At 57.5% G+C, this 17,758-nt stretch overlaps 5 protein-coding genes across 5 annotated transcripts; 1 reads left to right on the forward strand and 4 right to left on the reverse strand.

Moving 5' to 3' along the window:
* Window positions 1-2: 2 nt before the first annotated feature.
* CDEST_06002 (Putative indoleamine 2,3-dioxygenase) lies at window positions 3-1,169 on the reverse strand (the record flags this gene model as incomplete). Its single annotated transcript, XM_062922161.1, has 3 exons — window positions 3-863; window positions 920-960; window positions 1,020-1,169. The coding sequence occupies 3 exons, from the start codon at window positions 1,167-1,169 to the stop codon at window positions 68-70; spliced, it is 987 nt and encodes a 328-aa protein (XP_062778212.1). The 3' UTR covers window positions 3-67.
* Window positions 1,170-3,908: 2,739 nt separating this feature from the next.
* CDEST_06003 (Putative tuftelin interacting protein) lies at window positions 3,909-6,302 on the reverse strand (the record flags this gene model as incomplete). Its single annotated transcript, XM_062922162.1, has 1 exon — window positions 3,909-6,302. One exon carries the CDS (start codon window positions 6,300-6,302, stop codon window positions 3,909-3,911), a length of 2,394 nt encoding a protein of 797 aa, XP_062778213.1.
* Window positions 6,303-6,646: 344 nt separating this feature from the next.
* On the reverse strand, window positions 6,647-8,322 carry CDEST_06004 (Putative NAD-dependent epimerase/dehydratase, NAD(P)-binding domain superfamily). The gene is made up of 5 exons (XM_062922163.1): window positions 7,939-8,322; window positions 7,686-7,866; window positions 7,426-7,598; window positions 7,260-7,359; window positions 6,647-7,198 (listed from the first exon to the last, which is right to left on the reverse strand). The coding sequence occupies exons 1-5, from the start codon at window positions 8,200-8,202 to the stop codon at window positions 6,897-6,899; spliced, it is 1,020 nt and encodes a 339-aa protein (XP_062778214.1). The 5' UTR covers window positions 8,203-8,322; the 3' UTR covers window positions 6,647-6,896.
* A 590-nt stretch (window positions 8,323-8,912) lies between these two features.
* On the reverse strand, window positions 8,913-9,298 carry CDEST_06005 (uncharacterized protein). The gene has a single exon (XM_062922164.1). The coding sequence runs from the start codon at window positions 9,203-9,205 to the stop codon at window positions 9,005-9,007; it is 201 nt and encodes a 66-aa protein (XP_062778215.1). The 5' UTR covers window positions 9,206-9,298; the 3' UTR covers window positions 8,913-9,004.
* Window positions 9,299-12,923: 3,625 nt separating this feature from the next.
* Window positions 12,924-17,696, forward strand: CDEST_06006 (Putative SIT4 phosphatase-associated protein family; the record flags this gene model as incomplete). Its single annotated transcript, XM_062922165.1, has 4 exons — window positions 12,924-13,592; window positions 13,683-15,365; window positions 15,447-16,115; window positions 16,884-17,696. The coding sequence occupies 4 exons, from the start codon at window positions 12,924-12,926 to the stop codon at window positions 17,694-17,696; spliced, it is 3,834 nt and encodes a 1,277-aa protein (XP_062778216.1).
* Between the last annotated feature and the right edge of the window lie 62 nt (window positions 17,697-17,758).

Raw genomic sequence — 17,758 nt, forward strand, 5'->3', positions numbered from 1 at the left:
AAAAGGGTGGGTGAGTGAGAGTGAAAGTGAGAGCGAGAGTGAGGGGATAAGAGTAAGAGGATGAGATTCAGAAGTGACAACACGTGAAGAGAAGATTCAACAAACCTGCCGTGTCGGCGCACCCCTTCAAAAAGGCAATCTCGGTGCGCTCGCCGAACATGGGCCACCGCAGATCCGTGTTGTCGAACCGGCCAACGTACGGATGGATCGACGTCGGATCCCGCACCTTGATGTTGTACGAGGCCTGGTCAAAGAAGGTCAGGTGAGGGATGGCCCGTCCCATGCGCCGCGAGACCTGCCAGTACGGCAGCCCGATGCTCCGCGGTATCCCTACCAGCTCCGGCCCGAGGTCATCGCTCATTCCGACCTGCGGCCTCGCAGACGCCGAGCTGGTGCTGACGCCGTCGTACCCGTCGTTCTTCTCTTCGTAGCGGTAGATGGAGCACAGCATGCCCAGCGCAACGACGGCCGCCCAGAGCGCCCGGTCCGGCACGTTCTCCTCGGTGCCCTCGACGAGCGGCAGGGCGGCGACGGACTCCCGCACGCGGCCCCGCGAGACGCAGCCAGGCATCCGCTCGCAGAGGTCGGACCACACGCGGCCGGGACAGCTGGCGAGGGCCCCGGCGGCCTCGTTCGAGTCGGGCGGGCAGAAGCCGTACTCGGCGCTGAGGTACCCGTCCTTCCACCCGCTCTGCGGCCCGATGCCCTCGGCCCGGAGGATCACCTGCCGCGCCGGGGCGCCCAGGGCGACGGCCAGCAGGTCTCTGTCGTCGGCGACGAGGGTGTCGACGTTCTTAACTTGGGCGATGTGGTCCGCCGACGGGATGTTTGAGTAGACAATCTCATTGATGGCCTTCCGTTCTCTACGCTCGCGTGTAAGCAGCAGGATGGAGATGGACATGGAGGGAAGAGATCATACCTAGCACGTAGCCAATCGTCCACGTCCACCCCTCTCGGTATCTGGTGTGGTCAGCCATGGCATATGATGATCGAGAGTGGGGAACATTTGGTTCTCTCACATCAAAGGCGGCGTGAATGTCGCCCTGCTGGGTATAGCCCGAGAAAGAACAGCCTCTTGGCCCAACCCGTCTGTTGTTGGCCGATTGTCTGCCCGCGGGACATGTTCCACCGCCCATAGACCCAGACACGGGACACCCTCGTTCGGACATGACTTTATTAAAAGTAAATTACACCGGGGACCTGCCCTCTGGAAGACGAAACCAGATTAGAAAGCAAAGCCACCTGGGCGAAGGGGAAAGAAGGGAATTGCCGTCAAGGCAGACAAAAACAAACGAGAAAAGGAGGCAGACGGCGAACTTGGAATGGGATGTCCGTCCTAAAAGACCAAGAACATCATCATCCAGAGTCATTAAGGGACGCCAGAAAGGAGAAAGGCGTTTGATATGTAGAGCTCCTGCTCCCTTCCCGATCAGATGTTCCCACGACATGTTGTCGACCAGGCCGGGTAGGGGGGTTGTGATGTCAAGCTGATGGTAGCGCCAACTTGGCAGTACAAGCCCAAACAGGATCCATGTCCCCCACGGATGAGACTCAAGAGAGACCCCAGCGCAAGCCTCACGCTAGCGAATAACCGTATTTTGAGACAGTGGCCAGGAGCCTCCTCGGCCGGGGATGTTGGAGCGGCCGGCCGGCCGGTATCAGCAAAGCCTGAGAAACTCCATGTGGCCACGAGACAAGGGTCAGAGGTATGGTCAGGTGCCGTGCGATCTGAGGATGCAGGCGGGGGCGCCACAGGAGGAGGACGGCGGGGATGTCGGAGGGGCTCGCGGCAAGACGCTAATGAGGCTATTCGGGGCTAGTCCCGAACCCCGGACGGCCCCTGTTTCGGGACGCGATGAGACGATGCCAAGTGCCGCACAACGTCGTATGGGAGAGAGAGCGCCCGTGCCGGTGGAACTGCGGAAGGGTGGTCTGAACTCCAGATGGCAGGTCCGTGGCGCCCATGGGACATGATGGTTGGGATATCGTCGGTGCAGGTGCCGGTGATGCCTTACAGAGACATTCCCCCAAACCTCGAAACGTGTCAAGGACTTACTTCCTTCTTCTTCGCATCGAAACGGTGAGGCGGCGGCACTAGGGTGACGGACGGCCGTCTGCATGCTTTGCCGCTTCCGTCTCTTGTTATCGTGTAAGAAGAAGAAAAGAAAAAAAACGAGCCCTCTTCGGTCTGGGTCCTCTGATCGTCTGGTACGGGAATATGCGCAGAGCACATCATCACGTTCGGGATCATGGGTTGTTTGATCGCCGGATACCCGGGCAATGTGGGCGGTCGGCAGTGGAAGAAATGCAGCTCGGGCCCAGTAATGGCTGTTGAGGTGAGGTGTAGTAAGTAGTAGCTACGACAGCTTCGTTTCTTTTGTCTGGACTCTGCGTCTCCAAAGGTGGATGGACCTTTCAAATTTGTCTCCCAGCGCCGCAGGATGAGCTTTATCGATTCAGACCCCATGACAACCTCGACGTCTTAAACCGCGGATCCCAACGGGGGCCCACAGAAGACACGCAACACCATGTCTCTGCGCGGTAAGAAGTGATGTGGACTAAATGGACTGGGCATCAGATGTTGAGGACGATTCAAATAGGTGCGATGCCTGTTGTCAAACGTCGCTGTCATTCAAACTCCTAGGCGCTCGTCCGGGTCTCATACTGGGGCTCACTTCCGAATGAACGTCTCTCAGAGGCTAAAGACGCCACCCCAGGTTTTCACGGGTATCGATTGTTTCAAATAGGTGACGTGGGCTCGACAGGAGTTCATTAGGATGAGGGACAACAGTGGGAACATGTAGGTAGACAGGGGTGAAGTAAAGGGTTCGCGGCTCCCACTTCCCGAACCTTTTTTGCTTTTGGCTCTCTGACTTTCATCCACTCCTCTGCTCACTTCCGAGGGGAAATGGAAGAGTGGTTGTTTATGTAATCAATGTTGAACGAGTTGCAAGATGGCTGTGTTTCGAGACAGAGGAATGAATCCCTCGTTTCTTCCGTCATCAAGGGCTCGAGTCTCAGACTGGCGCTGCACCATCAATCAAGGGGACCGGCTTTTGCCATGTTGACCACCATTGAGCTCTCGTGGAGTATGCATAGACTGCTCAAAAGCCATCGAGTTGTCACCGACAGGAAACGAGAAGAGGCGTTGTCACTCAAGTGAGTGTAGGGCTGCCCCTCCTCGAACAACCCGCAGCAGCACCTCCGACAAGTCGTCTGAAGGACGTTGCCCAAATCATCGCCCTTCCGTCTCTCCCTCATCTTAATCCTTTCAAAGCCGTGTGCGCCCCCTTTCCGTCCATCATGTTATGCTTGCGTGTCACACACTGCCAAGAAAAAACGCCCGAACCCCCCCCCCCCCCCAACTGCCGCAGGGCACATCCCCATCAACCCCGCCAAGTCTTGTCATCATCCGCAGGAGCAAAGGAAGGGGGATTGGATTGGACGTCGAGTCCTGTTTCCCAGGAAGCTTGGCAACCCAAGCATTCTCTCATGTTCTTCTTTTCTCTCTTGGGCCAGTGAACAGCGTGAAAGCCAAGCTGGGCAGAAGCATGGTCAAGGGGGCGCGTCGCAAGTGTTCTTCTCCCCGGGGTAGCCATCCTGACGACTGCCGTGGGTGGGAAGAGCCGGGATGGCATGTGTCATGTTGGCGGCGGCTATGTACGGTGGTGCTGTTGATATCTTGAGGACATCACATGGAGGGTATGGCGCGCTTCCGCCATCGGCCCTCATCCAACGTGATGGCCCATGGCAACCAAGAGTCTCAATGCCACGCATGAATGAGCCATTCTTTTTACTTTCTTAGAGAGCCAGCTTCATACATGCATACAGGAAAGGGTATTATTATTGGTTGTCCACTACAGGACGTCTACATGAATCCTCCAACGGCCGCCAGAACCGCCGGGGCCCTACAACGCCTGCTCAATCGTGGCAAAGCCCTTGACAAACTCCGCCTGCACAGACTTGAGGTTCTTGATCTCCTCGGGGAGCACGTCGTCCCTCCACCACTCGAACCACGCCCCAATCTCCTCAAAGTTGGCGTCCTCCAGGCCGAGCCACTCGCTCAGCTTCTCGTGCCACAGCGGGAACACCTCCGCGACGAGGACCTCGCCCAGCACCTTGGCCGTCAGAATGTCACACCACTGCAGCACGCCCGTGAGCATCGGAAGGTACGGCTCCTGGTCGCTTGGGTCGACCCGGAAGTTCCTGCGCAGGTAGCGTCCCATGGCGGGGAGCACATGGCTCATGATCAGCGGACGCCACTGGTCGCCGAGGACGTCGCGCCACTGCTCCAGCCCGGGGATGACGCCGCGGTCAAACTCCCAGACGTCGATCAGCTGTCTGTACTTCCTCCGCACCTCGGCCACCAGCCCCGTGCCCTTAGGCTCGAGGTGGTACGACGGCAGGTACTGGAGCCAGGGGAACAGCCAGAGGTGAGGCAGCTTGTGGCTCTGCCGCTTCTTCTTCGGGTTCCATTCGCCTACCGCCGTCTCCAGCTTGCGAACGACGGCGTCGAGGAACTGCGCTCGCACGAACGGGGGCAGCAGGTCCGACCAGGCCTCCAGGACGGCCAGGAGCGGCGCCGGGTTGAAGACGTCCCAGTCGCGGACGGCCGACATGGCCCTCGTGTACCAGAGCTTGTACATCATGGTCTCGTAGGGCGTCGTCGCCTTTTGGTGCTGGCGGTAGAGGTCGTTGGCGTGAAGGCCCGTCGAGTCCCATTTGTTCATCGTTTTGTGGCCCTCGCCCGACTTTGTGAGGATGCCTCCCAGACCCTTGAGTTCTGCGGCATATCGCGTTGGCTGCTCCAACAGGTTCCAGTCGGGCTCGCGGAAGAAGGGATGGATGGCCGCGACAGCGAGGTCTGCAATCTCTTCGGTCGCTGGTCCAATGTGCTGGACTGCCTTCTCCAGGCAGCGGATGACATCGTCCCATTCGGTGGCCACGGGCAACTCGTTGGTGACGATGTTGGAAAAGACCTGTAGCCTGCCCAAGTCCGAGGCGAGGTCCGCCATCTCCTGCTCCCTCTCGCGCAGTTCCAGGTCGACCCATGTCTTGCGCTCCTCCAAGTTCCTCCACTCCTCCGAGAAAGCTGCCAAGTCAGCGTGTGCTCTCTTGACCAGCTTGCGAGCAGCCGCCACCTCGGGAGACTCGACGACTGCAGAGGAGGTCGGCGTCAGGAGCCCAGACGCGGTGGTCAGAAGCTTGTTGCCCGGCCCTGTCATGTCGAGAATGGGAGCGAAAGCCTCGGGGATGTGAAGGCCGGGGGCGGACTTCTTGATCTCCTCGGCCGTCATGTACTTGGGCTTTTGTCGTTTCGGGGTGCTGACGCTGCTGCCGCCTGCGCTGGCGGACTTCTTCTTCCGTTCTCTCTTCCTCTTCTTTTCTTCCTCTTCCGAATCGATCACCTCCTCGCCTCGCAATTTGGCCTGTCGCTTCTCCTCCCTCTTCTCGTGCTCCGACTTCTCCTTCACCGCACCGAGACCGACGCCCTGCGGTCGGAGGTGCGCCTCGATGATGACGCTTCGGCCCTGTCCTTCTCTTCCGAGACCATCTCCTTCCTTGTAGCCCATCTTTGCCATCATCCGGGCGCCGAAGGACTTGGGATTGGGTTTCGCCTTGCCCTTTGGGCCGAACGCACTGGGATGGGCCACCTTTGGCGGGGGAGGCGCATCTTGGACGTCGGCTCGCAAGACTGGCACGTTCGCGGATGACGGCACGAAGCCACGGCCGAGGGGGTTTTTGCCGTCGAACTTGGTCTTGGCGAACGGTCGAGTGGGAGGAGCGGTAGCTACGGCTGCGCCCTGGTCGGTCTCTTCGTGCTGGGCGGGCTTGAATCCCAAGCCGCGCTGGGCTCCGCCGAATCCCAAGCCGACGCCACCAACATCGTCTTCGTCTTCATCTTCGTCGTCATCATCATCATTGTCGTCGTTGCCGTCGTTTGAGTCGTCCGAGTATTCTTTGGTGTTTGCACTGTTCGCCTCGTCGTCATCGTGGTCGAGTGTGGTGGCGCCCGTGGAGACGAAGCTCATGCCCTTGCTGCGCAGCGTCTTCTTCTTCCATCGCCTCCCGGGACCATCGTCTTCGCTATCCGATCCAAAGATTCCGAGAGCGGCGCTCTCCTTCGTGTTGCCTACGCGCCGGCGCTTTCGCGGGTTCAGGTCGCCAAAGTCGTCACCTTGCGAGGGGTCCGCGACGGGGGCAAGGTAATCATCGTCGTCGTCCTCTTCCGACTCGGAGGAGTAGTGCGCGGCCGCCTTCTTCGTAAGACGGGACGGGTCGAACGTGGGAAAGCTGGCCATGCTGTTAGCTAGGCACGAAGCGGCGCACAAAGAAGTTGGAGAATTACGTTCAAAGACGTGCCGCGATGCTGCTTTTTTTTTGGTTTGGAGGAAACGCATCATCCGCAGGCAAGCAGCCAGGACCTTGGGTGGGTCCCTGTTTATCTTATCGTCACGTGATATGGTCATCCACTCGGCACTGCTCTTGGAATTCCTTATCACTCGCTCACTCACCACTCGCTCACTCATCACAACCTGCACTCTCCCTCATTTCACATAACGATCCAGGCTCTGGTCACGCTTATATAATAATGTATTTGTGATCTTTATCGGCAGAAAAATGAAGTCTGGGCATCGAAATCACCATTCTAGGGCCAAGTTCTAGTCACAGAGCTGAAGCTCTCTGTCGTGCTCTCAACGGCGAGATTGTGAGAGGTGAAGCCATGAAGCAGGATACATCCAATAACCTAGATTTAGGCATATTCCTATCACCAATCCATTTTCCCTGTCATAAAATCTCAAATGATTGTTCCCGTCTCATCACATATCGACTCGTTATAAACACCAAAGCAGGATCCTCCTGGAGACCGACCACGCTCTCCCATCCAGCTCGAATTACAAATCGCGGATTCCCGCTTCGACACTCTCCCTGAAAGGGGTCCAGCCCTTCTGGCCAAAGTACTTCTGCAACAAACCCTCGGCCTTGGCTGCCGGGGGGAGCTCGGTGAGATCGCGGCCCTCGTTCGCGGGCTTCTCCGGGATGAGCTTGTTGTGCGGCCTCAGCTCGCGGAAGAGATCGATAAAGTCCGACGTGTTGACGGGCGCCGCGGACGCCCAGATTCTCTGCGACTTGACCGGGTCGGCAAGCAGGGCGACGGCGTGGAGACGCGCAACGTCAACGACGTCGACGTACCATTCTACGGATCTTCACGTTAGCCCGTGGACTTGCCCTTGCTCTCGTCGGGGGGATACACTTACGCGGCATGAAGGCGAGCAGCATATCTCCCTGGCCCTTCAACACGTCGCGGGCAAAGCCCATGGTCGACCCCCTGATTTCGGGGTGGAGAATCTCTCCCGTCTAGAAGGAAACGTATGTTAGCTTCGAACTGACAACTCCGCGGGTGATAATGGTTCGGGGTCTTACGTTGAAGTTGGGCAGGACGGTGTTGAATGTGTATCCGGGCTTGTGTTCTTCGACCCATTTCCAAGCAGCCCGCTCGCCCTCGGCCTTGGACGCCGCGTAGACGTAACCCGGCTTGATCTCCTTGGGGGTGTTGGGGTCCCAGGCGGCCTTGATGGCGTCTTCGTTGAACGTCGCTAAGATTCTTGGTCAGTACCACACTAGCAACACTGCTGGGTGAAAAATCCCTCCACAGGACGCAAAGGGGAAAGGGGGAAACGTACTCTCGTCTACGTAAACGCCCTTCTTGTCGGGGATGGGGACCACTGCTGCAAAGGCGGAAGACGTGAGAACGACTCGCTTGACCGAAGAGTGTTTCGCCGCGGCCGCCAAGGCGCTCTCGGTTGCCTTTACCACCCAGGGAATGGCGGCGTTGGGGTCGTCGGTCATGGAAACGTCGGAAGCCTTGGCGCTTTGGTGTCAGTATTTCGAACGGGCAAACACTTCCTTGCCGGATTTGACGAGAAGAATTCATACCACGTGGATGACGCCGTCAACGCCAGCCATGACCTGCCCGAGAGCCTCCGGGTCGTCGAGACGAGAGACGACCACCTGCTCATAGACGCCCTCGCCGTACTTGTTCTTGAACAGCTCGGTGAGCCATGGCTTTTCGGCCCGGACCGTACCACGGATGCGGTAGCCCAGTTGAAGGAGCGTGTTGATGGTGTGAGAGCCGATGTATCCGTTGGCCCCGGTGACGAGGATCAGAGATCCCTTGGGTAGTGCTGTGAGATCCGACATGATGATGTTGAACGAGCCTGAGGTAGGTCAAGGGGTCAAATAGTCGATGAGTGCGGGGGTACGATGATGATGAGTCGTGTTATACAAGGCAGTGACTATTTTGATGATCTGAAGAGTACACACACAAGATCCGTAAACTTTCACGACGTTCTCTCTTATTTAAGCAGACACATCCACCATATCGCGAACTACCGGTGGAGATTGACAAAATCTACCGATTACTAACATTTACAGATTCCACCAGAAGTGGGTTTTGCTTAGGAAACCTTTCCCACACACACACACACACTCTCTCTCTCACTCACGGCAGCGTGGTGGTGTTTGTCACAGCGGCAGGTGCTTATGCTGCGTCGAAGAACCGGGACCGCATATCGGCCGGGGCACTGGAGAATGACGTAGCGCATGACACCATCTGGAGCCCCGAGGCATCGCCCATTGTTCATTATCAAGCACTTCTCAGACAGGTTTCCAAGGGGGGTTTGAGACGTGCCTAGCAGTATCTTTTGACCGTGGCAACATCTTTTCGTCGTCCGATCCGTAAGCTGGAGCGAGTTCCGTCGTCGCAAATCGCTGGCCAAGGTAGACAAGTCAGCTTTGCGGTTTAACAACAGTACCTTTGGCTGCGTAGGAACACTTGGTGATTTGTCAAGAAAATATCGTTTTGTTTTTTTGGAGGCACAAGCCTCCAACATCACTTGCTTCAGTCTTCTGTACATGGCAAATGCAGTTTGTATTGCTGACCGCAAGACAGGCTTTCCTTTCCAAAACGCTTCAAGTTGCGACTCTCGCCTCGTTAGTCGCATCAAGATTGAATTGGCGTCGCCGTCACAGTCCGTGTTTGTGTGGCATGTCCGAGTTCCAGCCGATTGAGGGTCTGTTTGCTTGATAACGTGGGTACGATGGGAACATGAATCCCGGTTGTTTCTGGAGTGTGCACTGATACAAGGCTTCGCAGTCGTGCCAAGCAGGTACACCTACTCTTGGGTGTGCTTCTTGGCCGCATTTGGCTGGATGGAGGTTGAGCAATTGTTACGCTCTGGGGATATTGATCTCATAAGCCAGGCGTTGTTATGCTTGGTCAGCTGAGTCGGCAGAAGGCTCAGGACGGTCCTTCGTCTGCAACCACGAACCAGCTGGCAGCGATTCCGTTTTGAGACACAGGTCGTCAACTCAGACCGTCGGACGGCAAAGGAGTCCAACAACAACCTCCCCACTTTAGATCTTGTGGACCGAAAACAAGGGTTTCGAACTTTAGGGATACGGAGCATGTGGCCTCCCGCAGCGGTGGGTTGCCCATTTTGGTGAAGACTTTGCTAAGTGGTGGCCAAGGCGGTCCCTCTTGAGATCACACAACATGGAAATAAGAAGAAAAAGAAGAAAGGAAACGAAAAGAGGAAACAAAAAACATTGTAGATGACACAGGATAAGTGCTATGTCTAGAACTGAAAACAAAACATGTGGTAAAGACTTTGCGTACCCCTCCGAAGGGGGTTTTCTTAATTTTTACTTTATTTTTGTTTTAACTATTGTTAGCAGCAGCAATCGACGGGTCGGTTGGGCCAGCGTTCGGGAGGCATTATTTAGCGGGTGACAAGCGGCGGCACGGAAGGGGGAGGGAGGGGAGGGAGGGGAGGGGGACATTGCTTGGGGAATAATGGCCCCGAATAGGTTGCGGCAGCTGACAACGTGGGCAGGTGTTCTGCGTTCTGCAGGGAGACGCGAGCAACGTGGCGATGGGCCAGGGGGGTTGCAGAAGTTGCAAAGTCCAGGCCTGGTGGGTTTGGTTGTGATGTTCTGCAAGGAATGCGTACGACGTACGACATGATGGGGAATATCCTGCTGGGCTGCTGGGGCACAAACCAAACGTCCCTCATTCTCAGACGGCGGCAGGATCCCAAGCGGAAGCTGAAAGAGATGAGATGAGGATGTGAGATGAACAGCGGGAAGTTCGGGTGTCGCAAAAGGAGGTATTGTCGGATGGAGAGAAAGACGAAGAAGAACTACGGATACAGAGTACTCATCCAGTTCAACTCCCCCCTCCCTTTCTTCATCTCACTTTTACTTTCACTTTCACCCTCGTTCTCATTCTCATCCCTCCCCATTCTAGCTCTTGCTCCCTCTCACTCTCACTGGAAGCGCTGAAATGCTCGGAAGGACCGTCAGTACGTGTCGTGTCTGTTTCCAACCGAGGAAGCTGTTAGTGGTTTTGTACCTAGCTGTTCCTTCCGGCCTTGTGCGAAGAGGGCAAGGCGGCCGAGGTACTTCCGAGAAGTATCTTTTTCCAACAGTCCGTATCTGGGCAGGTGGGTAGGTAAGGTAGGTAGGTACGCAATTGATTCCCTGCTGGTGGTACTACACCACCACCACCGACAACGAAACACCCGACCTGCCCGGCTCCGAGGGCAGTCTCACAATCGCTTTCTTTTTTCTTTTCTTTTTTTTCTGGTGTCGTCGTCCGCGATCGGAACAGACGAGGCGGTTCGAGACCGTGTCTTTGACAGATATTTCCCGGAACCTGATGGAGGCGGCGCCACCATCGCATTTGGCCATTCGCTTTCCTTGTCTGGGCCCTCTTGAATCTTGGGCCGTCGCAGGCACAGGCACAGGCACAGACAGGCAAGGGCACGTTGCTTGGCCCCGTCGGTCGGCCCCACGGAGGGGGGGTACCTCGACCTTATCTGCCTTTTTTAGTTTTATCTCTCCTCTCACCTCTCGACAAGGGGGAGGAGAGAGCTTGTCGAGAGGAGAGAGGGGGGAGGACAAGAGGCTATCCCCGAGATACAGGCCTACGATATGTGCATGGCAACTCGGCTGGCTTCTGGCAGCTGGCAGCTGGCAGTGGATGTGGATGGGAGGCAACAAAACACAACCCAATCTGGACCCAACCAAGCTGGGATCCAATCAGCCCTGGGTTGTGTGTGGCCTTCACTGCTCAGTTGCCCCTTAATCCATGTGATGGAGGGCTGGCTGCCTTTGTTATCCTGTCCTAAACACTGTGCGTACGCAGAACAGGGCAGAACAGAGCAGAACAGAGCAGAACAGAATCAGGAAGCGAAGCTTTGGACACTCCGAGACCAGCGCCAGGTGTACAGACTTGCAGCAAGGTCAGTCAGCACTGCTAAGCCATCCCCAGAGCTCCGAGGGCCAGGTCACACAACACACACACACACGCACACACAGAGTACTCATTTTGTAGTTGGCTCACCTGCCCACTCACTCCTCCTCACTCACTTATTTGCTCAAGTCACTCACTCACTTACTCACTTGTGCCAGCTCACCCATGAGGCCGGCGCTGTCAGCTGGACACTCCGACACACTCCAACCCCCCCCCCCCCCCCCCCAAATTGGCTCGACTCGGCGACCCTCGAGCGAGGCAGCATTGGTCTTACATAATCTTACCCAGGTACCCAGGTATTTACCTACCTACCTACCTCGCGTTAGGTACCTCACTGACATCTTAGGTACAGCCTGCTTTGGTACCTAGCGCCTACCCTACCAAATCTCTAGGTACAGAGCACTGTACCTCAAACCGCCGCTGGGCAGTCCCATCTTGACGACGTCGGCTATCTTTCCCATCTGAATCTCACCTTGCGCCCACCCACTCACCCACCCACGCATATTCTCTTCCTAAACACCCGCGCTGCCCCCCCCCCCCGCCGGCACACGACCACGACTACCACACAACTACAACCACAAACCACATCCACAACCTTTCCAATCGACCCGACGATTCGACCCGGCCACCGACGACGACGGGCCCGGCACCACCACCGACGGCCCTTCTGCATCTTGGCCTCTTTTGTGCGTACAGGATACTCATTCATACAAGATAGCACAAGACGATACGACACGACACGAAGACACAGCTTTCCCACTTTTTGCACGTACGTACCCTCTCTCTCCCTCTCCGAGTCTGTCCTGGCCGCCCACCCCCCGCGACTCGCTGCCTCCCACCATCACGAACTGCCCTGTTCTTCGCTTGCTGCCTTGTTGAGATCGGTACGCGCACTGCGACTGCGACTGCGACTGCGACTAGCTGCTTGGCCGGTTCTCTCAGAACATCTCGGGTTGCTGCTCCAAGTCGTTCCCCGCCACCAGCAGCAGCTTCGCACCTTTAATTCCTTGCTATTTCTTCTGTTTTTACCCTGTGGCTACATCGCCAATTTTCCCTCATCTCTCTCTTTCTCTCTCCACCCCCTCCCATCGTCAAGCAGCTCCTCTTTTTTGGGTCCAATGCGCCTGGCCTGGTCCGCTGCCCCTCCACCCCGTCGCCGACATCATCTACCACCACGCACATTTCCAATTCCGCATCCTCTTCCTCCCCCTCCTCTTACCCTTCCTCCCATCCCGCACTTGCGTCACCACATCGCTCCGCCGACCTCGTCGCTAATGTAGAGTTCGTCGCTCAGTTCTCAGTAATCAGAGCGACCGATACCCAACCTAACCCCGACGACGACGACAACAACGACGACGACGACGACATTTCGCATGCCTCGCCACTCTCGCAAGCAAGACGACATTTGACACTCGCTCTACTCGAATCGTTGTCCTTCTTTTTCTTCTTTGGGACCCCGCTCACCTCCCCGAATCCCGGCTGGATACCGACCTTCGCATGCCCCAGTCCCAGCTTGCTGCTTACCTGATCGTCCCCCCGTTCCGTGTCAATCGTCGCCGCGACTCGTCCGGCGCCGTGGCATAGATCGCCTGCCAACACCGCCATCATGTTTTGGAGATTCGGCGGCTACGCCAACATTTCCACCATCGACACCATCCTCGAGAAGCCCGAATTCACCGTAGAAGATCTTCTCGACGAGAGCGACCTGATCCAGGAGCTCAAGCAGCACAACACAAAGCTCATCGAGTACCTTCGCGAGGATAACGTCCTCAAGACCCTGCTCGAATACGTCGTCGCCCCGAAACTAGAGCCCGTCGCCACCCCCGAGACCGACGAACCCGCCGAGGAGACCAAGGGCAAGGGCCGCCTCCTCCCCTTCTCAAGACCCCGCGCTTCCTCGCGGGCTACCGATACCGAAAATGAAGAGGAGGAACAGGAGAAGAAGCGCAACCGCTATGCCTACGTTGCCGCCGAGGTCCTGTCGTCCGACACCTGGTCCATCTACGAGGCCATGATGGAGAACCAGCCCCTGGTCCGCGAGTTTTGGCACTTCCTGAAGCGACCTACTCCTTTGGACCCTCTGCAAGCCAGTTACTTTACGAAAGTCAACGAAGCCCTGTTCGACAAGAAGACGGAGGAAATGGTCACTCTTCTCAAGTCCCTGCCCGACGCCGTCCCCGACCTTCTCCGCCACGTCGAGTGTCCCATGATCATGGACTTACTCCTCAAAATCATTGCTCTTGACCGCACCGAGGGCGGCCAGGGCGTTGTCGAGGTAAGTCTGCGCCGCTTACTACCCGCTCAAGTGATGGTGACGTCCCTTCCGAAACTAACGCGGTCTCTCTCTCTCTCTCCCCCCCAATAGTGGCTATACTCCCAGGACGTCGTGCCGACCTTGCTCTCGTGCCTCGGCCCTGAACACAGTTGGGTCGTCCAGACGGCCGCCGGCGACTTCATCAAGGCCATCATCACCATTTCCGCCAACGCCTCGCAGAACGAGCAGCAGTGCATCGGCCCCAACGAGCTGACCCGCCAGCTCGTCTCGCAGCCCTGCATCGAGCAGCTGATCAAGTACATGCTAGGAGGTGGGAACCCGCTAACCGTGGGTGTGGGCATCATTATCGAAGTCATCAGGAAGAACAACTCGGACTACGACCCCGACGTCGGCACCGAGGCCAACTCGGTCCCCTCGAGCCGCGACCCAATCTACCTCGGCACCCTCCTGCGCCTGTTCGCCCAACACGTCCCCGACTTTGTCAACCTCATCATGAACACCCCGACCAAGAAGCAGCGGCTGGGCTCCACCTTTGGCGACAAGATCGAGCCCCTCGGATTCGACCGCTTTAAGACGTGCGAGTTGATGGCCGAGCTGCTCCACTGCAGCAACATGGGTCTGCTCAACGAGGTCGGCTCCGAAGATTTGATTGCATCCAGGGATGCCGAGCGCCAGCGCTTGAGAACGGAGGGTAAGCTTACCCCAAACCGCGGAGAAGAAGCGCCCTCGTCCACCGACGATTTGACTATGCGCATCGGGCATTCTTCCCCCGAGGAGGGACGCCGTTTAGAGGTAACCAATATCTCAGACGACGACGGATTCGAAGAGGTTGAGCCAAGCCGCGAGATGAATGAGGACACGTCCCACGAGTTCGTCAAGGCCGAGGAAGAGATCCCCGTCGCCGCCCCGCCCGTCTCGTCCTTCTTGGACAGAGACGAAGACGACTTTGTCGACGAGCCCCTCAGCTCCCCGAGGCTGAATGTCGCCGACGACAAGATCAAGGAGCAGCGCTTCGATGACCCCGACCTGGTTGTCGCGCCCCTCTCACCGACCAAGCCCAAGACCCCCGCGAACGAAGAGGCTGTTGCTGCGGCAGAACCGGTTTCCACGGCTGACAAAGACAAGGATTCGGAATCTGCTGACGTTAAGAGTGAAGCGACGCCGGTTGAGAGCGAGACGGCTGTAACAGAAATCGAGAAGGACGCCAAAATCGACTCTGACGCTGACGCTGACAAAACCGCGGAGGATGCCACCGTCACCAAGGTGGAGGAGCTCTCTCTGAACGACGACGACGACGACGACGGCAAAGACGAAAAGGTAGACAAAAGCACGATTTCCGACGATAACCAAAAGGGTGACGAGTCCGACTCGTCTGTCGTCTACACTCCCAGCGCCACCGAGTCGGAAGCCAAACCCGATTCCGCCGAGACGGCCCCTGCCGTTCCCGAGCCTCCTCAGCACCCCGAAGACGTGCCAGCGCCTCTATTCTCCAAGTCCGTGATAGATTCCGCCCCGAAAGCCGAAACGGGAGAGACGGGACTGGAGCCTGAATCCGAGACTGCTCCAGCTCCGGAGGTCCCCATGGCCCCTCCCGTCCCAGATGCCCCAGAAGCGGCTCCGGCACCTGCGGGAGCGGACGATGCTCTGGAGAAGGAAACCAGTGACCTGCCGCCTGCAGTTCCTCGGCGGCCCGACCCAAGCACTGTGAAACCGGTGGTGGGCGATTACCTCAAGGTTCAGTTTGTGGAACACCGCGTTGTGCCCACGATTCTGGTGAGTTGGCTTTTTTTTTTTTTGTGGTACTTGTACAGCGTGACTTTTTTTGGGCTTGTGGCCGAGCTGACACGGGAGCAGTCTTTCTTTTTTGCGTACCCGTGGAATAACTTCCTCCACAATGTGGTATATGACATTGTTCAACAAGTATTCAACGGGCCTATGGACCGGGGCTACAACCCGACTTTGGCCGTGTCACTATTCGAGGCCGCCGACATCACGACGGCCATTATCAACGGCCAGCTCGCTAGCGACGAGTCGCAGGCCAAGATGAAGACGCGTATGGGCTACATGGGTCATCTGACTTTGATTGCTGAAGAGGTGGTCAAGTTTACGGAACGACACCCTCCCGAGCTCCTTTCAGAGACAGTCCTTGAAAGGGTTATGGACCCCCGATGGATCAGCTACGTCGAGGGGGCGCTGGCCGAGACCCGCGAGCGAGACAATGCCATTCTCGGCGGCGTCCGTCCTGAGGTGGCGCTGGGCAACCGCGCCGGCATGTCTGGCAATGGACTGGCGGCCGTCGGCCTCTCTGGCCTCGGGTCGTCCTTTTCCAACTCCCAAGGAAACACAGGCTCCAGTGCCCTCGCCGACGCCGGCCTCAACGGCAACACGGACATTCAAGAGAGCGGCGGCAACGGCATTGGCCCGTTTGCCATCAGCTCAGGTACTCTCATGTCCGGCTTTGGCAGTTCCAGCGACGAAGAGGACGAGGGTGAAGAGGAGAACGACGAAGATGTGAACAACGAGGTGAGTCATGTGCTCTCAGAGCTTCGTGAGACGAATTCTCCCGCGCTGGATCCCTGGACACAATCAATTGTCGACAACAACCCGGATTCCGACGAGGACCAGGACCCGAAGAGAAATGCGTAGTGCGCAGACGGGAGTGAAATGCCTTGTCGTGTTCGAAGAATCCAAGAAGGTACCAGCGATGGCGCCGGCTGCGGAACAGGACATGAAATGGATGAAGCAGCCGAAGACGGTGAAGAAGCGTTTCTTGTAGTTGAGGACGACGAGGGAATCGGAGAAAAAGACCTCGGTGACAAAGAGTCTGACGAGGATATGTACATGTTTCGACCTTCTCTCGGCATGATGGCGTGGCTTAGACGGAGAATGAATAGAGATGGCATGGGTGAGGATACGGAGGAATAAGGAGGTCCAGGAACGACGCCAGTGAAAGAGAGAGAGAGAGAGAGGGAGAGAGGAGAGACGGAGACGGAGATAGATGGTGATCGGAGTCGGGGCGTATTCATGATATTTTGCGAGAGAAGGGGAACGACGCATAGTGTAGGATTACATGTCCCCCGTCCGCGCCGGCGTCGATTCCTTGGGATACCAGGCAACTTTGGACTTTTCTTAACCGCTTCAACCTGCCGGGAATCGGGTCCTTCCCTCGTATGACAGACAGCATCACGGCATTGACGATAACCTGCTTCACCAGGGGGAGCCTTCTCGCGCCCGGCGCGCGCCGTTATCGGGACGAGCCGGCCCCAGCTAACTCGTTTGTCTTCTCTGTAGTTCCGGGCCTACACCGACCCTCTGGGCAACTCGTCGTCGCCACTCGACCCGCCATCGATTCCGCCGCCTCCGCCACCGGCACCACCACCGCTGAACACGCCCCCGTCAAGGGCGCGACTTCAACTGGCAGCCCGGTTAGCGATGCACCAAAAGAAGAACGCGGCCGCGGCCGCATCTCGTGACGAGGGCGGCGAGGGTGAGGGTGGAAAGGGCGACAGGGAAGGGTCGGGCGAAGGCGAAACGTTGAAGAACCCTTTCGCAGACGACGAAGACGACGAAGAAAACTCGAGCGACGAGGACAACGGCGATCATGGCGGAACGGGTGCAGCAGCAGCAGCAGCGGTGACGGGCGCGTGGAGTCAATCAGGACAAAGGTCGTGGTGGCGTGGTGCAGGACGGCAAGGCCGGAACCCACGATTCGACGGACAGAACGACTCGGACGATGAGGAAGATGAGGAGGACGATGACGACGAGGAATTCGGCGACTTCGCCATGCCCGAGGTGGAAGCCGCGCCGGGGACGGACCTCAACGACAAGAGCATCCTGAAGCCCCTCGCCGTGCACCCGTCCCAGGGTGGATCCGGCGGCAAGGCCTTTAGCGGACTGTGGCCGTTCGCGGGCAAGAAAGACGGCAGGGACGAAAAGACGCCGTCGGATGCGGACAAGGGGTCATCTGCGGACGAGACGGCGACGGGGGACGATGAGAAGCCGATCCAGGCGGCGATTGAGGCTGCGCGGCGGACGAGCATCGAGGATCCGGACGACGACGACGACGAAGACGAAGTGGTGGTGCAGAAGCCGTCAAGCCTATGAGATGGAAGTAGATGACGTTGACGGCTTGAATGCAACGGGCTAGACGGTCACATGAAGAGGGT

Source organism: Colletotrichum destructivum, chromosome 4 (assembly GCF_034447905.1).
Source record: "Colletotrichum destructivum chromosome 4, complete sequence".
Lineage (NCBI taxonomy): Eukaryota > Fungi > Ascomycota > Sordariomycetes > Glomerellales > Glomerellaceae > Colletotrichum > Colletotrichum destructivum.